Source organism: Opisthocomus hoazin, chromosome 4 (assembly GCF_030867145.1).
Source record: "Opisthocomus hoazin isolate bOpiHoa1 chromosome 4, bOpiHoa1.hap1, whole genome shotgun sequence".
In the NCBI taxonomy this organism is placed as follows: Eukaryota; Metazoa; Chordata; class Aves; order Opisthocomiformes; family Opisthocomidae; genus Opisthocomus; species Opisthocomus hoazin.
Window position 1 is genome coordinate 76,583,641 of NC_134417.1, and position 20,964 is coordinate 76,604,604.

The window sequence follows — 20,964 nt, forward strand, 5'->3', positions numbered from 1 at the left end:
AGACATCAAATACAACATATGGCAGAGACACATCTGGTGGCTGAAAGGGTTAATTAGAATTAACTCCTTAAACAATTTTGCTGATAGTGTAACAAAAGTGCACAACACCTTTTTCTGAAGATATTTAAAATAAAACCAAACACTGTTAGTTAAATTCTGAAACACTATGAAACACCTCAGACAATACAGTACCCACAGGATGGATACATTAGCATGAAATTAAAAGTTAATATTCCTATTAAATTTGCATTTATATTTGCATCAACAGTGTGACATCTACAGTGCCCATCTAGAAGAATGGAAATTTCACACAGCTTTTAAGTACTCTCAAAGGAGACAATCATACGCATTTTCAAGCAGAAAAGCACAAAAAATCCTTCTACACTATAGATTAAAAACTAATTTACTCCTCTGTTAATGATTACCTTACAGTTTTTCAAATAAATCCTTTACATCACATTACATTACATTTTCCTGGTATCTCTATGGCACTACTTTTGCTCTAGAAGGAACTACAGGAAGGACTGCTAAGGAGGACTGCAAAGCTGATTATATTATTTGGGGGTAATAAAGCAAAACACAAACTACACTTTAAATACCAGAAAAATCCAAACACTTTTCTTTTTTTCTTTCTTTCCCAGAACATTTCATAGGACACTAAACATGTGTAAACTTCTGGTGACCTCTGATTTTTCAGCAATATGTTTTCATAAACTTGTAAAAGCACTTATGCTCAGGTGTTTGAGAAGAAATCATATTACAATTTTTTCTTCAAAGGTAGTATCTGGCAAATTCAATACTCACTTCTGCAAATATTTAGAACCAGATCTGAAGTGAAATCCTGCAAGGCTTAGTTACAGGCTTAGCATTTTGCACACATACAGTTCCACTTAGCATAAATCTTTGCAGAACCTGGATCACAGACAATGTTAACCAAGTTATTTTATTGATGTAAGCCCCAACACCTATGGGAATTTACAAGACGTTTTACACACAAAAAGGGAAGAAAAATTTCTTTGAAAATACAGTGATGCTGACCTATTCATATTTAAAAATATGAATAAGTAATATGAGAATCAATGAAAAAAGAAAAGAGCTAGCAGCCACAGAAAAGGCTGATGACGGCTTTAAGAGCTACAGCATTGTCTAGACTGAAAAGGACATGGGCAGGGATAGAAAAGGGACCAAAATATGAGATATGAAAACATAGTGAAATAAACTGAATTATGTTATGATTTAAAGAATAACACGAACACCAAAGTGACTGCAGTCAGAAAAGCCCAGCTGGTGTGCTGACAGCTGCGGGCATATACAGCCAAGGGAGGACCCTGGAGATACTGTCTGCTCTAGGGTAAAGCCCGTCATGACACGAAGACATTTTCTTGGTACATAACTACACCTAACTCTACAGACAATTATACAAAGAAAGGTTAAAAGTAACATCAGCAATACAGACACAAAGTGTGTTCCAAGGCCTAATGTAAAAGGCTCCAGAATAAAAAATATCAGTTGCCCTGAAAGCAAGCTAAAAATTGTTCTGTTTCCATTTTATGGAAGAAAGAAAAGAGAGAAAAGTAAAAAGAAAGAATAGTTCTTTACCATTTGCTATTAAATGGTTGACAAAATAAAGAGCTTTGTCACAAAAATCAGAGTCCACGTATCTGGAGAAGGTAAAAAACAAGGGTAGAGATGAAATGAAACTAAACCAATAGTCTCTATTTCTGTTTTCTGTTTGGTGTTGACCTTGCAAATACCAAGAGCTCTGTGCCTCTGAGCAGCCGTCTCACAGTGCCGTTACCAACAGCTTCCTAACCTTGGCTTACATGCCGAACTGCGGAATCTTTAGGAAAAACACCCTTTTTGCAAAATCTTCATACCAATTCAATATTCAGTGCTGTTAGGTGTTAGAAGACCATTTGTAACTTGCTTGTCCTTTCTGCATGCACTTTATTCAGATTTCACTACCAAACTACCAGGTGGTAGGTTATTTAAGAATTTTCATTCTTTCTTCTCTTGAAAGAGTAAAAAAAACCCCAAAAAACCCAAAACCAAAACAAAACAGATTTTTTGTGTGTGTGTCAAAAGGGACAAAAGTAAGAAAATCTTTCAGTGTTGTCTTCAGGCTGATTCATGCCTTGTCACTTCTACAGGCTGCATATAAAGCGTCACAAAGACTCTGGTGATACAGCTCCACTGCTAACATGGGTTTCCTTGATTAAAACATTTGATTGACTGAAACTCACTGGTAAAATGGAAGTAGGAATATTGTCCTGTATATTAAGAAGGTTCAGCAACAAGTTCACCTAGGACTTAGACTTTACAGAAAAGCGACTATACTAACTAAAAAGAACAAACAAACATGGGAGCCAGAGATAACAAAGCAGATTTCCAGTATGGCCAGCTTTTCTGCAGGGTACTGGTGAAGATGCTCTGTAAAACCAATGAGTATTAAAAATGTGTGATATGCTGCTTGCTTTGTCACTTGAAGACTACTGTCAATTTGAAAATTGTTTTAAGTGTTCCTCAAAGCCCATCTGAAAAGCCCTATAGAGAAACCCAAGAAAGCTTGCTTTAAAACCAGCTTTCAGAATGAAGAAAAATGTACAGTACAGAGAGAAAGGATGAGACTGTTTCAAATATATCCAACATTTTTGTGCTACTGCTACTTCACTCCTGGAAACGTGATTCTTTGTCTCTCACATTTGCCATTATACATCCCCATATATGTGGCTTAACTTTACTACGACCTTCAGAAGCTATTTTATACAGACGCATTGATAAATATTTTTATTGAACTCTGCATTTATAATTACATTATATATTGGGAAGCTATGACGGTGCAAAAAGATTAAGCTGAACGGCAACAACACCATACTTACAGGGAATAAAACCATTTATGAACATGCAAAGAATACTCTGCTAATGTTTGCATATTTAAACGTTTAGGAAAAATGAAAAAAATTTCATATATTTAAATTAACAACAGACCATTATTAAAAATATAGTGAAAATCACTACAGAAAACCAAAACCAATACTGATATGCAATAGAAAAATAAAGTTCATATAAAATAATTAAGCTTAAAAGTAAATTCCTATAAAGAACAAAGGGAAAAAGAATTGCTTGCCCAGACTATTTCATAATATAAACCTCAATGACTATGAAATGAGCTGGAGGCTATACTGTCTGTAGAATATGGATATCAGCAGAGATTAACCTTAGTTGCCAAGTATGTAGACTATAAAATAAAAGGGGAAAATTCTGTCACTAAAGCAACATAAAGTTCTGAACATTCAGAAGCTTGCATCAGCTCATTGGTTTCAGCTGTATGACCAGAAGATTACTGAACATGCAAACCCATAAACTACTGCTGGAATGTAAGAAGTTTGTGAAATAAGAACAGCACTGGGAAGAAAGTATGAAGAACAAATGTTTTCAGACTACAAATGTCTCCAAAGCTTGTAACGCTTCTTGACATGAAATAAAAATCAAAAGCCACTACTAATAAACTTAATTAAAGCCCAACAACAATCCAAGAGAAAGTACTTACATCTCTAAGAATGAAAAAAAGCCTAGCAGAAAAGTGTGATTATTCTTTTAACCACTAGCAATATACATTTGGTCATCTCAGACCCACATCCTTACATTTACATAGAGAAATCCACTTGGACCTCACAGAGAAATCCAAACTGAAAACAGGCAATGCATGAACCCGTCTGCCATAATATATTTTAAAAGCGTGCTGATGTAAAAAGCTGTGCTTATGTAGATTCAACTGTATCATTCTAAAGAAGACGTGAACAAAAGATTGCAACTGTTGTGTGAATTTAAATCCCAATATATTAACAGAAGTTAATTTGTCAAATTCAGAGAAATAACAGTAACAAAAAATATTATAATTTAAATTCACCTATGCTTTGTAAATTCACCAGTAAGGCTCCAGAATGCTATTAAGCACTTACACATGCTTTTGTTCATTTTCATTCATTAAAACAAGCGCTTACGTATGCATTTAAGTTTTTGTAAATGCATTTGCAAGCACTCTTTGTATTTGTATTCATATTACTGACAAAAGTAAGTTTGGTACCATGGTCTTTATCTAGGTTTGTATAAATACAATATTTTTACTAGGTATTTCTGGAATTTTTTCTCCCCAAATATTGGGATTTTTTTATACTGGCTCATATACTGAGTATTTCTATTGTTACACAGGAACTGCACAAACACAGAGCAGACTTCTTACTCTGTCTGCTTCTGGACTGATTCCCAGCTTGCACATTTAGACAAGGTTAATAAAAATTTAGATTATGTCTGGATTTTTAAGACAAAATTGAGAATAGTAAACAGATGATATTCATCTATATTTACTGTATGTTCATAAAGGTTCAAGTAATGTAACTAGAATTTAAGCTTGGCAAAGGCAAACGCCTAATGTTCTCCCCAGCAATTCCTCAGGAAATTACTGCAGAAACGTACAATACTATACTGTGACTTAAATATTAGCATTTGGTAAAAAATCATGAAATTTATCTGAGTCACTTTAGAGGAGAGAGTTCAAATTAATAGCACCATAACCCTGGACATAAAAGATCTGACCCCAAATGGTACAGACATTCTGCTTTCTGAAAGCTGCCTCTCCTGTTGCTCTTCATGACCACCTCATGTGTGTCTGAAGTACATATCCTTTCGGAGAGGGTCAGATGTTCGCAGAATATCCTGGTTCACAGATTGAAATGCCAACAAATACAGAGCCCTAAACCAATAACATGCCATAAAATCAACCGAAAATTCATTAACTGATATGAGAATTGATGTTGTTCACTTGATTTGATTACATACTATCAAAAGCAGTAAGAAACGTGACAGTAATTTTGGTTTTAGGAAGTAATTGGTGTATCAATACTTTGAAAATCGTTTCTAGAATTTAGACATATGAACGATTTACCATACTTCAACTTACCTTATACTAACTGTCCACAAGAGTGAATACATACAAGGTAATACAGGTCAACTCCTGCATCAGCGGTTAAGCTAATTCAGACTCCCTTGCTCTTGTAACAGGTTGCAACACACAGTTACTCAGGTTTCACTAAAACACTCTGCACTTGTTGGTGTGATCCAAGCCCTTCAGTGACAATGTTTTAGGTTTTGTTTTCAGTGTAGTATGTTTAATCAAGACTTTATGCTACAATAATGAAGAAACTTGCCTAGAAATTCTTAGTTACTTAGTAATGAAGGAGTGCCATAAACGTCGATCATCGTTCAAGAACACACACATTCAGAAGAATTGAGATGTTCAGGATCCACTTCAAAAAACAGTAGTGTAAAACACAGGTGGACATTCAGAATAAGCTGTTTTCAAGAATTAGACAAATCTGTTTTCCCAGTCTCCCAAAAAACAGCAAGCGGTGGAGGGGGGAATATTTGAAGGCCTTCACTACCCTTGCAATTGAAGGAATATATACTCAGATGAGTGGAAAAGAAAGAGGCCCTCCTAAGCAGGAAGGTGGACTGCAGCAGTTACATATGGTACTGGCCCCCATATACCTAACAGAGGATTCATGAAGTGTCTTTGCCTAGGACTCCTTTGACTTACAGACTCAGTTTTACACCTTGCACAGCACACAGTAAGAGTTTTGTGTCCTCCCTGCAACTGGTCAGCAAGTTTTCTTCAAATTATTACACTTTAGGCAGTGACATTTGTCCAGCCCAGGAAGTCATTCCACAGCAGTTTGTTCCTAGAGACAATACAAGTGAAAACTAATTTAGGAGAAATGCAGGCCTAAATGTCTCTGAATAGGACTGGGCTCCCAACTGTTTGTGAAACAAAGACGACACTGGAGCGCGGGAGACAGTCTGAATTACAGATCGCTGTGTCCTGTTACCATAGGCAAAAGAATGGTAACATCAACTTTCAATAGCCTACCTGCTTGATCTTAAGGTAGGATAATTTTTAATGAACAATTCTTAGTGAAGAGCAAACCAAACAGCTAATTATTCACAACCAGAGAATACGCTTGTGTTCTTGCCCCAAAACTGGTCCTAGCCTTAGACAAGTCTTTATCTTCCTGTTGTTCTGTCTTCTGGCTCTTCTCTCCAACACCTCACTTCAAACAGCACAGACCCAGCGGGCGAAGGCTGAAGGTGCTATCTCTGGACCGACAGCAGCACTCCACTGTGTGAAAGAACTCGAGAGATAAGCTGTTGCCTGAACTGTACAGTAGTTCTCCAATCATTTTTGTAAAGTTTTGCCTAAGTTAACTACACCCCACCTTGATTTTTTGTACTTTGCATCTGGGACAACAGTAACTTCTTCCTCAAGACATCTCCTTCCTAGATGACTGAGCCTTTTTTGCAACTGTAGAGCAAAACGTTTCACTGAAAGAGCTACAGCACCAAGAAAAGGTCGATTCTGCTTTGCCACCTTCATTCTCAAATAAAACAGCAGCCCACTAAGATCTGATTGCAAAACCATCATAGTCAATCTTGAGAATTCATGCAATCTGTATTTGCAGACAGAAAGAAAAAGATAGGGAGGGGAGGGAATGTCTCTTTTGTGTTTCAAAGAGATGATTTGATAAGGAAAATGTAGTTCATCTGGAATCACATCCAAAGTATCATTTTCCAAGCATATTTCAATCTCTCAGTATGATTACAATTCAACATTAATGTAGTTATTTAACTAACAAAGGTAAGAAGTTTATTTTCTGCATGGTCAGATGACCACTAGTTCCACAAATATGTGATGAAATTATACCACATTAGGGTTTTCGAAAGAGGTCAAAGTTCTTTCAATTATACAGGTTGTGTGTTCCTGATGTAGTTTATATACCACATTTAAAAACAGTATAGTGCAATATGAAAACCATCTCTAATTTACCATACTGGTCTAAGGTGTTTCAGTGAGCCCAGTGGCTTGGATGTACTAAAGCACTTTGACAAGTTTCTTCCCATTCCTCTTGTAGTAGGAGGATGAAAGCTTTAGGGAAAGGGCTGGTTGCCACAGAATCTGCTCCAGCCAGCCTCTAGCTGACAGGAATTCTGGGCAGTTTCAATTAAAATATTTTTACATAGCTTTTAAAATGGCACAAATTAGAAAGTTGAAACATAACATGGAACATTCACCTTTTTTAAATGTTACTTTTGTTTGAAATTTGGAATCTTGACACTGAAGCCAAAGGACTCCTTCCCCTCCTCTTTCCCCCTCCCCACAATGATACACTGAGCTTAGACTAGCTTTAAAGCTAAATTTAAGCTATTGAGTTATTATGACATTCTGTTTTGTAATGTGGAAAAAGAACCAGAAGAACTAGTGCCTGCAAATTTGCTCTGTACTCTTCACTGAATCCTCCCAAAATTGTTATAAACATACAAAGAAAGAAAGAAAGTGTAAGCAAAACTTGGGTAAAACCTTGAAAGTGTGCCCTTAGAGACTTAAAACTTTTCAGGACATACAGTAACCTTTTTTGTTTCATTAAACACATTGCTTAATGTACTTTAAAAGTCAGTATTTTTCCCCAATTTATATATGTATTTTGACTTAAAAATAAAACCAGTATTTTAGTAGCTTATGTTTAACCAGATAAAAGCATACACTACATAAACCCTTTATGTCAAATCCAATGAGCCATTTTTAAAACCTTAATATTCATGCTTTTCTCATGCAGAGTAAGGACATTTGTATGCAGATTACCCCCAAAAGCAAAGTGGACACAGTAGTTCCAGGGAAAAGAAGCTGAAAGAAATGAAGAAATTGTCTTTTGTAACCAATTGCTCACCTAGATAGGATCCACTGTTGTGACCAGCACATTCAGCATCTTCTGGACGAAGGGTAAAAGCATACAGAATAAGAGCCAAGAAATAAAGCAGAATAGTTAGAAGCCCAGCAAAAAATACAGAAGAAATTACTTAAAAAATGACAACTGTACAAAGCATAGCATTAAACAGCCTTCAATAAGCCATTTTCTTAAAAACATAAAACAACATTTATTGTTTTATATTTTAGCTGGAGATATTCTGTAATTTTGCAGCATGCACACTGATCTTTCCACCTTTTCAAGCAAAAATTGTGATGACAGCAAACATTCGAAAAAGAATTCTAACACTGTGTTATTCACGCTTTATCAGTTAATAGAAAATATGATGCCACTTTAAAGAAAGCAAAACGTATTTGATATAAATCAGGCTTTATTTTTTGTAAATTATACATTATCAGACTTTAGCTTTTAGTTTTGGCTCACTGGATTAGACAGAAAGGTTTTTGATCAAAAACACATCCTCTCATTTGATATAAAATAGTTATAATGTATATTTTTACATGCCAGAGGCCCTTTGATCAAAAATATGAGCTACAATTTCTAATGCCTTTATAAACAAAGGCCTCAAGTTAAAAAAGAAAAATACAAGAGATCAGCCGCTATTACTTTAACATATGGTGCAAGCATAACAGTAACCGGCTAAACTCAGAGGGAAAACAATAAAGAAGATACTACATGGATGACCTTTCTACCACCTCAGAGAAATACTTCGTCAGTATTAATTAGAAATGCAAGACCTCTCATGGCCATGTAATTAAGTTGGAACCATCTCTTTCCATCCCAGCCCACCCAAGTTTTGCTAATATTATTTTATGATACTACTTTTCTACACATATCTTCCAGAAGTGCAAGAGAGAGAAAGCAGCTTAAAACAACAGTTCAAATTATTGATCTTTACATAAAGCAACTAGGAATATTCTGGTATTTTTATCTAGTTTAAATGATGATTCAATGTATTTGGTGGCAATATAAAAACATTGCATGCACAACATCTCTCAGAAACATTGGACCATATTCAATTTCATTCTAAACACATGTTCTCTAAATAAAATTATTGGGCTATGCAGGGAAACTTTTGTACATGTACCTTCAATTTCCTCTGAGAAGCACAAAGGAAAAATAGGAAAGGAAATCATTAAATGGAGTAAAAACATAACTTAAGAAAGAAAAGTTAAAACGAAGAAGAAAAATGCACCTACCACACTCAACCGCTTCCTCATCTTAGAACAGCCAGAAAAACAAAGTATTATTGTTTAATACTTCATAAATAGGAAAAAATTTAGCTATGTAAGCTAGTCTAAAATCCTCTCGATAGCACCTATTATATTGAGGCATACACCAACATACCAGCACTGAGTTTAACTTACATGTTTAACTACACTCAGTTAGAAAAGAACCTAAAAAGATACTGAAATATTACATGCACTTCAAATTTCCTATATGAGATTCTTCCACTATTTATTTGTTAGCAATGACCTTACCAAGTTGTCATGAAAGATCCCTTTGGTATTAAATGCAAAGTTTGATTCCATTTAATCAATCTGAACCCAGATTTTCTAAGAATTGCTACCGTGAACACGATCTCAGTATTTTTCTGCACTTACAGTAACAACTGCTATTGCCCTTGGAGCTGAGTTTTGAAGAGGTTTTTGTACTTTTTGAATGTCTATATAGTTGTAGCTGAAAAAATGCTGAAAAAATTTATATACTCTTGTAATTTTTTCCCTGACACTATCCTAATATAACAGATCTACTTAAGACTTTCTGCTTACCTATAGTAAGTCAATAAATTTCTGCCTCCTTGACAGTGGAAAACATAAATTTTTACAATCATCTTTAGGCTTTTACAGAAAAGCAAGATATATATAATGAATTTTTGTTCACAAAGATGTTATATACTAAGCTCTAGGTTTATATAGAGATTTTACAATCTACATCTCATTCAAATTTCCTTTGGAATCTGAATAAATATGCCTGAAATATAAATATCTCAAAGAGTTTCCACAAAGCATGTCTTTCCTCAGAATATGAAGAAATTATTCAAGAGATATTTTACAATCATTCATGCGTAACTGATGTACCAACCAAAGGTGAGGTCAAAACTCTCCTACCTAACTGATTACACAGAAGAGCTTTTCCCATTTCATGTCATGAAATGGATACAAGACTCTTTTCTGCCAGTGAAGAATGCTGTTTTGCAGAATCATTTCTTTGTACCCTTTTTCTTGAGGACTTATGTTTTTAAAATATTAACTTGGAAGACTTCTTTGAATCCTTTTTAAAGTTTATTTCTACGCTCAAGGTGACCATATGGTTTTAGTAGGCTGGAAAGTCCTCTAAGGTGAGCATTGCTTGGTTGACCGCATCTGGTGCCTTAAAAGAGTGCCGACAGTTTTGTGAGTTGAGAGTTAAAGCGTTGGGACCTTTTTCCTCTCCTGACCTTAGAAGCTCCCAATTCTTGAAGTGACAAACGTCGTAAAGCTAGACCCAGAATGGCAGGCTGGCTTCCAGGTATTATTTCTTTCTCATTCTGCATGCTGAGAGACCTCTTACACTTCCTGATATGTATGACAAGTTTTACTATATTTCCATTTCCCTGACTATCAATAGGCTGCAAATGTATCTCCTGAAAAAAATTCACTAATGCTCAAAGCCAGTTCACATGAACATATCTAAAAAGTCTCCTAAATTAAACAGTTATTTGACTTAACTAGTGACCGTGCATTTTAAATTATTCTGTTTGGTATTTTATCATTGGAAACCGACAAGTCCTCATTTATGAACATGAAAGACTGGACAGGAGAAAAAGAGGTCTGTAGGTACACACCAGTATACACTCACTCAACCCTCACCACTGCAGAGATGGTGCAGCTACAGCAGCAGCAGGGCTGAGAACAGCTGAAGCAAACACAGGCTTCTGGGCTACCCCTGCTAGGAAAGGGAATGGTCTTATCCATTCATGCTGTAAATCAAAGACATTAGGATTCCCAAGTGAGCCAGCTGATGCCAGAGAGCACACGCCAAAATGTCTACAAGCTGAGGTTCAACGCTGAGATAAAGTGAAGGAGTTCTGAACTTTTTGTGTACTGTTAAAAATCTTCCTTCTTAATAATGCTCTTGGCTTTCTCAGGCTACTACTAAGGTTGAACATAATGAAAAGACGTGGGAAATCAGTGGGTCTTTCATAGCTTACTGCAGCTATGAAACCATCATCAACATGTAGCTCCAAATTTGAATTTTACCAGGTCTGTTCCCTGTCCCTAGTAAAGGCACAGATTATTTGTCAGAAGGCTTCATATTATGATTCACCACTAACTAATATGGCTCTGTGTGTCTGAAGCAGTTGCATGCACGTGGCCGATCTGTGCAGATACATGCCTAAAGTTTCAAAGTTTAGGGACACAAAAAATTGGGGTAGATCTTCTCAGGCTCTCTGAGTTTCACTAAATTGAACCAGAGTGAGAAATGAAATAGAAATAGAGGTGTTTATCTGGCAGAAAAAAATAAGAGATATAAAGAGGACAGAGACTAAAGAGGAGGAAATCTGATGGGAAGCAGGAAAATAAAAGCAGTGACAAAGTGAAAAAAACCCAAACCCATAAGGCAAAATGGAGCATGTAAAACACAAAGAAAAGAATATCAATCAAATGTAGTGTGGTAAGAAGGGAGAGGAAGTTACAAAGAAAACAGTCATGGAACAGACTCATGCAACAACAAGGAAGCAGAACCAAGACATAAAGTGAAAAAAAGAAATAGGAAACACAAGCGCAATGGAAACTTAGGAAGTAGGCAGTTTTATTCATTTTAGAAAGATTTCAATGTAGCCAATATGCTATACTATAACAATGCTAAACAGTATTACATACACTGTAGTTTTTTGTATGTATTTTAATGAAATATATTTAGATTTGGTATGGGGGGGCTTCACCTAAATTACATCACTTATGAAACTCAAAACCAGTGCCACTCCAAGAACTTCTTCAAACTCTTTGGAACAGTTCAGCACCAGATTAAAATTTTTAACTTTTGCTGACTTTCAACAATATTTCCGTCAAAGAATCTTACTTAAATGTTTCTCAGTCTAAAATCAGATCCAGCAGCTCTGTTCTAGTTTCTTATCACAATCAAGTTACATTATCCCTTAAATCCTATTTCACTCCAGTAAGCAAGAAATTGTGACGTACAACGATCTGCATTACAGTGATATTAAATGCTCCTGATTCTTGTATGATGAACAGCCCCCCATAGCAATCAACATTTATACTGTTTTGCAGCTTTCTATGCTATAGAGTTTTGTAGATTGAATGTTACATCTACGTTCATGCTATAGAAAATTTAAGGTGATCTAATTTAGCCCTCTCACAACATCATCAGAAAACAGTAGCTCTACCAAGATAATTTGGAAATATGAAGAAGGATAGACTTGCAGTGAGGGACAGAGCAAGAGTTTATGGGATCCATTTCCACTTCTGTCTCATGTGACCTTGACTCAAATGTCATCCAGCTTCAGGTTTCCTTAATTTCTCTGTGGTAGCAGGAAGTTAGTATTTGTGAGGACAGGAGACTTCTGAACAAAGATGCTAATGTGCTAATTTAATTCTATAGGTCTGGTTTATTTTTTGTTTTTACTCATAACTACCTGCAGGTGGGCAATCAAGTTTCAAATATGAACACAGAAAAATACTGAGAAGAAAGGCATAGTTAAGCTTGTGCAGCAATTGTAACAAGCAAAAGAGTCCTACTATACATTTATCCTAAATGTTTGGTCTTCAAATACAAGCAGTACAAAGCATTCATTCTTTTAGCCTGTTTAAATTCTTTTGTTGGCAGAACACAATCTTCAATTCACAAGACACTCATCTATGGATAAACTGTGTTACGTCTTGTTTGAATGAACACCATTTGGCTGCAGTTAAATATTTCCTCTTGCTCATACAATGCCAATCACATATGGTAAATCAAAATTGAAAGTAAAATGGGTTTTAAGCCCTAGAAAAACTATATGATGATGGCTTTGCCACAGTAAGTATTTACATTTAGCATTAAATATACAGAACAAATGTGTTTTCAAGGAAAAGACATCTCTGAACAGCTCTGTCATATATGCTAAACACATGTATGTATTTATACATAACTATACACACAGGGTATGGATACACACATACACATATGCATGCACTGCTCAAGTTAACAGAAGTTACAGGCTACACTAGTATAAAATATAAAGTTACCAGTAATTTTCATACCACAGAAAACACATATATAACATAAGAATAAACACAGTAACCGCTGTGAAAGCAAAATTATGCTGGAGGAATGTAATCTCTTTGCCAAATATTGTAGTTTATAACAACTGCAGAACAGCAAGTTATCTGGTTGTTGTTCAAAGAAATTTACTTTTTTATTTCCCCTCAAAAAGATAGGTGAATGGTGTTTTATCTACAAATTAAAGTAAGCTACAAATGCAAGAATGAGCGTGTTTGTTGGCAGTGATGATTACAGCCAGAGCATGAGTAGTCTTCGTATTCAAGTTAACAGACTGGGAACTGTTAGACGAATTAATTCTCCCCTGTACTGCGTCTCATGTCACTCCTAATTAGCCAGGATGCAGCAACAGGAGAATTTGCAGAGCCCACTCTGGCTACAAAGTTGTGCCCAAGCTAAGATGACCTCCTAAAGCCAGGAATGCTGTTAAGTTTATTCAGGAATTCAGGTGAGCGGGTTTCTGCGGAGCTGGCATCAGCCGTGGCTCACAAGCTCAGACACACCAAAGCTAATCACATGCAGGCAGACACCCCTCTATTGCACGTCCTCCGTGTCCCACAGACCTCCCTCACACCCCGCGGCAGGCATGCTGCAGTTTCACCCTCCCAGCACGCCGACGGTCAGCCCTACTCACATGATTTCATGCATCTCTATTCCTTTCATTCCACTGTCCTATTTCCTTTTCTATGTTGCGTTTTCTGATAATTTTTTCCCCAGTATAACTTTCCCATGGTATTAATGCACAAACAATACTGCTTTTTGCTGAAAAGTCACAGAATCACAGAATGTTCAGGGTTGGAAGGGACCTCTGTGGGTCACCTAGTCCAACCCCCGTGCTAAAGCAGGGTCACCTAGAGCAGGCTGCACAGGACCTTGTCCAGGCGGGTCTTCAATACCTCCAGAGAAGGAGACTCCATAACCTCCCTGGGCAGCCTGTTCCAGTGCTCCGTCACCCTCACAGGGAAGAAGTTCTTCCTCATGTTCAGACAAAACTTCCTGTGCTTCAGTTTGTGCCCATTGCCCCTTGTCCTGTTGCTGGGCACCACTGAAAAGAGCTTGGCCCCATCCTCCTGACACCCACCCTTCAGATATTTGTAAGCATTTATTAGGTCCCCTCGCAGCCTTCTCTTCTTCAGGCTGAACAAGCCCAGCTCCCTCAGCCTCTCCTCATAGGAGTGATGTTCCAGTCCCCTCACCATCCTCGTAGCCCTCCGCTGGACTCTCTCCAGTAGCTCTTCATCTTTCTTGAACTGGGGAGCCCAGAACTGGACAGAGTACTCCAGGTGAGGCCTCACTAGGGCAGAGTAGAGGGGAAGGAGAACCTCCCTCGACCTGCTGGCCACACTCCTCCTAATGCATCCCAGGATCCCATTAGCTTTCTTGGCAGCCAGGGCACACTGCTGGCTCATGGTCAACCTGTCAACCACCAGCACTCCCAGGTCCCTCTCCACAGAGCTGCTCTCCAGCAGGTCTGCCCCAAGCCTGTACTGGTGCATGACATTGCAGCAAGTCATTGCTGTTAAGTATCGATAAAAACGCTGAAAATGCTTGAGAGGTTTGGTAGCCCTCCACCACTTCTGCACTAACTCAGAGCCCGGGAAGCAGCACTATCAATCTCATCAGTGGGTAAGCACATCCAGCTGCCACTTATCTCATGCTTTTAAAACTTCTCTAATATTATGTTGAACTTTTTGAGGTTTTCTACCAATGATAAAAAACCAAAATAGGTCAGAGTTTATATTAGTAATTTTTGCATTCACCATTTCAAAATCGTTAAGAAAACAAGTATGTTAGTGCAAATATTGAATACAGTAATGTTATTGCATGATACTGTTAATTGCACTAATTTAATAATTTCAAAGCCCATCCTCTGTAGGGATTTGCCTAACAGGGTTTATGGCCAGCTTTTGTCCATCTGTTCTTCCACTGCCCTTTTTCCAATACTGTCTCCTTTTCTTCATCCTCTATAAGAAAGTTTACTTCCCTGCTTTTTCTTTTATTCCTACTTTTTCTGGGTCCTCCTCTCAATGTAAAACCATCTCGTCAGCATAGTCTCCACCTATATTATCAATTCCCTGCCACCTTATGCCTAGATACCATCACAGTATGCACCCTCTCCATTTTCAAATGATTTCACTTACCTTTCAACAGGGAATGTACATTGTTTTGTCCCCTCCTCCAGTGTACACATTGAAGTTCTTTTTTCACTTTGACTGGTGCAATATGAGGAAGATTCTCTTATCTCTTTCAAGCAAATAGCTAAGTTCTGGGAGATATGTATGTATATTCCATAAAGCTAAAGTATTTACTTATATTCACTTTACACATAGACACAATGAAACAAGTTGACTTGGCTATTAAAGTGAATTAAGAATTGGCATTTCCATTATAAAATGATCCTTTTAATAGTTCAGAATTAGGTTGGGTTTCTGTTGTTTTCAGTGCAAATAATTCTTTCTGAAAAAGCTCAATAGAAAATATCCTCTACTCCCTTTCCTTGACATGTGTATACATACAAGCATGGTCAACATCATCAAAAAAGCCCACTTTTTTGCTTCCAAATTTATAATACACAAATATGTATACAGTTAAGCAACTTAACACAACATGCATTGCTATGCTGAAAAGTATATAAAAATTCAAAATTGGAAGTAGAAAGGCTTCCCAAAAGTAACTCAATATAGCTCCTCGCAGGTTTTGAAACATACTTCATTATTAAAGCAAATCCTGATGGACATTAATGCTGCTGTGAATACAGTTATTGACTATGTTTCAGACAGCTGTTTTTGTAGACAAATACAACAGTCCTTCCTGGTTCCAGAACTGGCTTGAGAAGAGAGGAAAAGAAGTTGTTGTAGGATACTTCTCATACATTATACTTTTTTGACTAATTTTGAGATTAATTTTCAAGTAAAATGACACTACAACCCTGGCAGCTCACCTAAGAAACCAGAGGTGACTCACATTTTCTTGGTATCCAAGAAAACAGAGTATTTCTCCTTGATTCTCCCCATTAAACACAAAGGCATGTACCCAGGTTTCTCCTCATTACAAACAATGGGATCTGTCGAATGAGTTGACTGAACAGACCAGGCCGACATCCAGTGCTACTTACCAGGTCTCAAGAAAACTTCCTAGCGCAACTCCCAGTCCTGTCAGGAAAGGGACTTTTATGAGCAGCTCTGTTGAAGCCAATAGGTTTTCGTCTTTAAGAAGCTTTAAGAATATCAGCTGGCAAATTGCCCTTTCCCTCCAAACTGCTAAGGAAATTCAGGTCATACGACTGGACGGGATGAACTGCAATAGCAAGCAACCTCTCAATATACAGCTAGTTCAGGAAGATCTACAGAACATCAGTTTCCCCACACAATTACCCTTCCAAACACTGGAGAACCCTATATCAAGCTGAAGGCCGGTAGTACAGGATTAAAAAGGAATCAGACGAAATCAAGCACTGCCAATTTTCTACCTTCTTCCATGGGAACTTGTTAAATAAAACTTTAGAGGACAATAATCAGTGGGCCATACCCCACAATACAGAAAAGGACTAAAAAAAAAAAATCAGACCCAGCAGTCCTTTTCCATTTTCTGTTCTCTATGTCACCTTCCTTACATGTTTCCAATACTGGCAGTATGCTGTTTGTTCAGCTGAGCAATGCATGATTTTCCAGCATCTCCCAATTTTGGCAAGGTAATTGCTCTGCAGAGATACAGACATGGCCTCCACATCTCACAGCTTCACTGCCGTGCTGGGTAACATGAAAAAGCTGCCTAACTTTCACAAGCACGCGGAGTTTCCCAGCTTATGTGGAATGTTCTTGAAAAGCCAAGCAAGTGGAAGATTTTCCTGTGAGCAACTCGAGCAACATCCTAGTCACAACATTTTTTCTATAGCTGAATTCTGGTCCTTAAAATGCCTCCTCCACAAAGGATCTGAATTCCCTCCTAGCACTAAAAACACATTTAGTCTTTGAATAAAAGGACCTCTACTCAGAACAGCACTTCCCTTCTTCCCCTGGCAATCTGGCAGATGTAGCAGCAGATTGTCCTAAGAAACGCGGAAGAGTGAAAATGACAAACCTACATTACTCTGCAGTCTTTCCTCCTTCAAGAGGCACCACTGCCTTCTAGATGGTATTGAGCTGGACCTTGCTTTGTCTATAAAAGTCTAAAAGAGAACGATAATAGGTATACTGCTTGACCTTTAGGCTCTGTCACATTTCAAAGGAAAGGGGAGGAAGAGAGGAACTCTTCTCCCTTGCTCCCTTGCTTAAGCTAGTTAAGCCAAAGTCAGTGTAAACAGCAGAGACAATAGTAGACATTGTACTGTGGGTCTTTTTTGGATTGTAATTTTAGCAGTTCCCAATCAAGTTCAGGCTGCCTATTTGGAAGGGTGAAAAGCATCTTGTAAAACCTTTCACTTGAAGGTCACTAAAAAGATGCAGTCCATTATAAAAGGAGTCATGCAGTTTTGCTGCAGCAGCTGATTTACCTCTTCAAAAGCACCAGTGCCACATTAATTGAAGGCTCTTGTTGAGGGTATTATCCAGATTCAAGAACAGTGGACAGAGAAATAGCTATACCCTGGGATCAGACACTTTTCCAAAACTGGGGCAGAGCAACTTGACCTAGAACCTAGAAAAACAACACATTTACTACAAGCTGGAGGAGCTCCTCTTTGTTTCTAAGATCTATGTAAATTAGAAAACCTATAGAGCAATCATATAGTCTGTTATTGTAATTACAAAGCTAATCAAGGGCTTTGGAGTTAACAACAGCATTAGGGCAGACAATCAAATAGTGAAATGGAATGAAAGATAGAAAATGCAGGTTATTAGAAAACTAAAAGTAATTATCAAACTTCAGAACACAAAAGCCATAGCAATGGGTTAGGAAAATTGCAGCAGAAACCTCGGTGAGAAGTTTTAAAGTTAAAAGCATTTAGTTTTGCAGTTAGCGTGCAGTATCCACCGTTTGCCATAGTATCCATACTTTTTGTTTTAATGTTAGAGAATGAAAGATGGTTGGAAATTTTAGACCACTTTCTGAGTATTTCTAGTTGAACTCACAAACATATTTGTATTTAAGATTTAGATCCTATTGAAGCGTGATAGTTTCTTACATTGTAGTCACTTTGTTATGAGTCTGTATAACTGAAAGAAATAACAAGTCAAGTAAACTATGCAATAATACTTAAAACAGATGTTGATGTAAATTCCAGTGGAAAGAAAATATTTGTTTCGATCTATGCACTTTCTGAGAGCTTATTTTTCTTATGTTGTGCAACTACCATATCTAAAAGCAGAGACTGTTAAGAATGAACTTGTTTTAAAAACAGTAAGAAGTGGTTCTTTGAAAGCCTGTCAAAGAACTGAATGTCCTGACTTGTAATAATTTGTACTGCTTCATAGGACACAAAAAATCACCAACTATATGGGGGAGAGAAGAGGAGACTATCCAACCTTTTATCTCACTCTCAATATAAATTTCACTGTATTGATGCAGTCCAATTATATAAACTCTTGAGCCAATTCTGTACTGTTTCAACAGGAAAAGAACACTCTTCAACCTTTAAAATATTATATATCACAACATTAATTGGGCTCGGTGCTTCAAAAACAAAGTCAGAGGGCTGGGAAAAAATATTAGCTGCTTTTAAAGTTTTTAATTTTAGCGCTTATATTTATTTTCCTACTGACACAATATGATCAAGAAGCTATTGTGCCCAGGAGAAATGCATCCTGTAGTCACAGGGCTGAAACAAACTGCTATTTTACACGGTTAGAGATCAAGAGTATGATTTCTATTCCAGCTTAACAAACTTACATGATTTTCTGTTGGAAATTTTCAGTGGCTGAATCTGCACTTCTGGTCTTCTTAGTGCAAATCTCCTACAAAATGGGAGGTGGTAGGGGAAAGACACAAACTCCTCAGTTTTTACTGCAAGTTTGGGATTACTTAAAACTTAACATCATGAGACTATTGCAAAATATCCAGAAGATTTTTATAAGAAATTAGCTTAAAAAAATGTAATCTATTCACAATCTAAAAAATTACATCCTAAGCCTCAATTTTTTGTAAGCTCTCCAAAACTTGCTGCGGTTCTTATTCCTGCGTAGTACATCAGTGTGAACACAGATACTGATGTGCTATTTTCCATATGTTTTGTCTTTCAATCTGGATCAGTGTTATCCTATCAGTTTTTGTCATTATTAATTCTAGCCAGACAAATAAGGACATCCAAAGTATTTCAGCAACAGGTTTCCAAGTTCAGTTGTCTTGCTGCAAATGCAGGTTTATCATACCCATGTAATCTGTGAGCATCACATACGACAACTCTGCTAACTTAACAACTCTGCAATTAAGTGTCTTCTCTTACTACAAAAAATACTGAAACTATGCTTCTCAGTAGCTCACCTCTCCTGGAAATGCTTTGAAGGGATCAAGCCTGCTCTGGGATTGGCATCACCTTCGTGTTTGGCCTGCCACCAGGTTGCATCATCCTGGCTCATGATCTGAAGGATATCTCCTTTTCTGAAAGCAAGTCCAGCTTCTTTACAAGGAATTGCTTTATCCTCATTAGGATCATAGTCAAAGAGGGCTCTGATAAACATCTGAAACAAACCATGTTTTATCTTTAAAATCAAAATATTAAATGTTATCCAAAGGTATCTCCTTTTTTTGCTTTTACTGTCCAAAACAATTGAACTAAATAATGTAAAGCAATAAATGTTTACTGCTGTAAAACACCCTTATGGATGTCTAACATTAGCAGTTCATATGAGAATGTTAAATTCATTGCTTCTGCAACCACAATCCCAACGTAGTAAAGGCTCTATGATCTGAGGCAAACAGGACTTTGCAGGTGAATAGTGTGCCCATATAGGGAACAGAAGAGAATATATTTTTGAACCAAGGTGCTATCAAGTGTCTTCTACCCAGTGTACCATGGAAGAAAAGGAGTACTTGAAAGCAAGCCAGGTCCTTGCAGAAGACTGAAGATTACCAATATCAACTTCATGGCTGTAGAGTTAGGGCTTAAGAACCATGTTACACCCACTTGTAAATCCAGCATGTGAATACTGAAGTGTACAGTGCGCTACACATCATCACATTAGAAAAACTAAGTCAGGAGGCATAAATCACATTCTTGGTGCCGTCATCCGAGCAAACAGTATGTATCCCCAGCATAACAGTTACTGCAATAGCTTCTGAAATAGTCTTGCCTACCTTGCCTTCCTTCACTGGCATTTCTTCCTTCACACTAGGTACAATTTTAAACGTAATTGCTCCTTGAGACTGAGCCTGGTGAACGTTTGAAAAGAAAATGCACTGAGAATTAAGCTGTACATTTCAAATAAATCTTAAAAGGAAAAGAAATTCAAATTAATTTAAAAATACTCAAATATAATGATTCTGTCCTCTCCCAAGCATTATCCATGGAGTTTGACAGCTTCACCATACCGAACGTTGCATTGCAAAGATTAAAATACCCCCTTGAAATGCTCGGTTTTATTTGCTTCACTGGTGGGCAGCGATGGGCTGTTAAAAACTGAGACCTGCATGTTTCAGAGGTCCCACTCCTGCACTGAAAGCAGAAGCAAATGCTATGGCTAAAATGTATGCATATTAGAAGCAACTGCTGGACTCCTGGCACAGTTTGGACATGCCTGGAAAAATCCAACTAGCATTTCATTTTTCAAAGAAAACTGAGAGAAAAATTCAAACAGGCTTGTGCCATATTTATCATATAAAACTATTGGGGGGGATTTATTCTTTTGGCAGCTTTAAGAAACTAGAAGAGAAAAACATTTTTGAATAGACTACGTGTACTAAATGGAAAAAAAGCCCTCCACTATAAATCTTAAAACAAGTTAGCCAT

General features: G+C 37.2%; 1 protein-coding gene across 4 annotated transcripts in view; it reads right to left on the reverse strand.

Moving 5' to 3' along the window:
- MPP7 (MAGUK p55 scaffold protein 7) overlaps positions 1-20,964 on the reverse strand; it is a 160,807-nt gene that overhangs the window by 16,678 nt on the left and 123,165 nt on the right. For 3 of the 4 annotated variants that reach the window (XM_075419596.1, XM_075419594.1, XM_075419595.1), the window contains 6 exons: positions 20,313-20,387; positions 19,500-19,696; positions 18,909-18,973; positions 9,017-9,037; positions 8,905-8,916; positions 7,779-7,820 (listed from right to left, as the gene is read on the reverse strand). In XM_075419596.1, coding sequence (XP_075275711.1) covers positions 7,779-7,820; positions 8,905-8,916; positions 9,017-9,037; positions 18,909-18,973; positions 19,500-19,696; positions 20,313-20,387 — 412 coding nt within the window. The remainder of the gene's footprint in view (positions 1-7,778; positions 7,821-8,904; positions 8,917-9,016; positions 9,038-18,908; positions 18,974-19,499; positions 19,697-20,312; positions 20,388-20,964) is intronic. The other variant, XM_075419597.1, reaches the window with a different exon arrangement.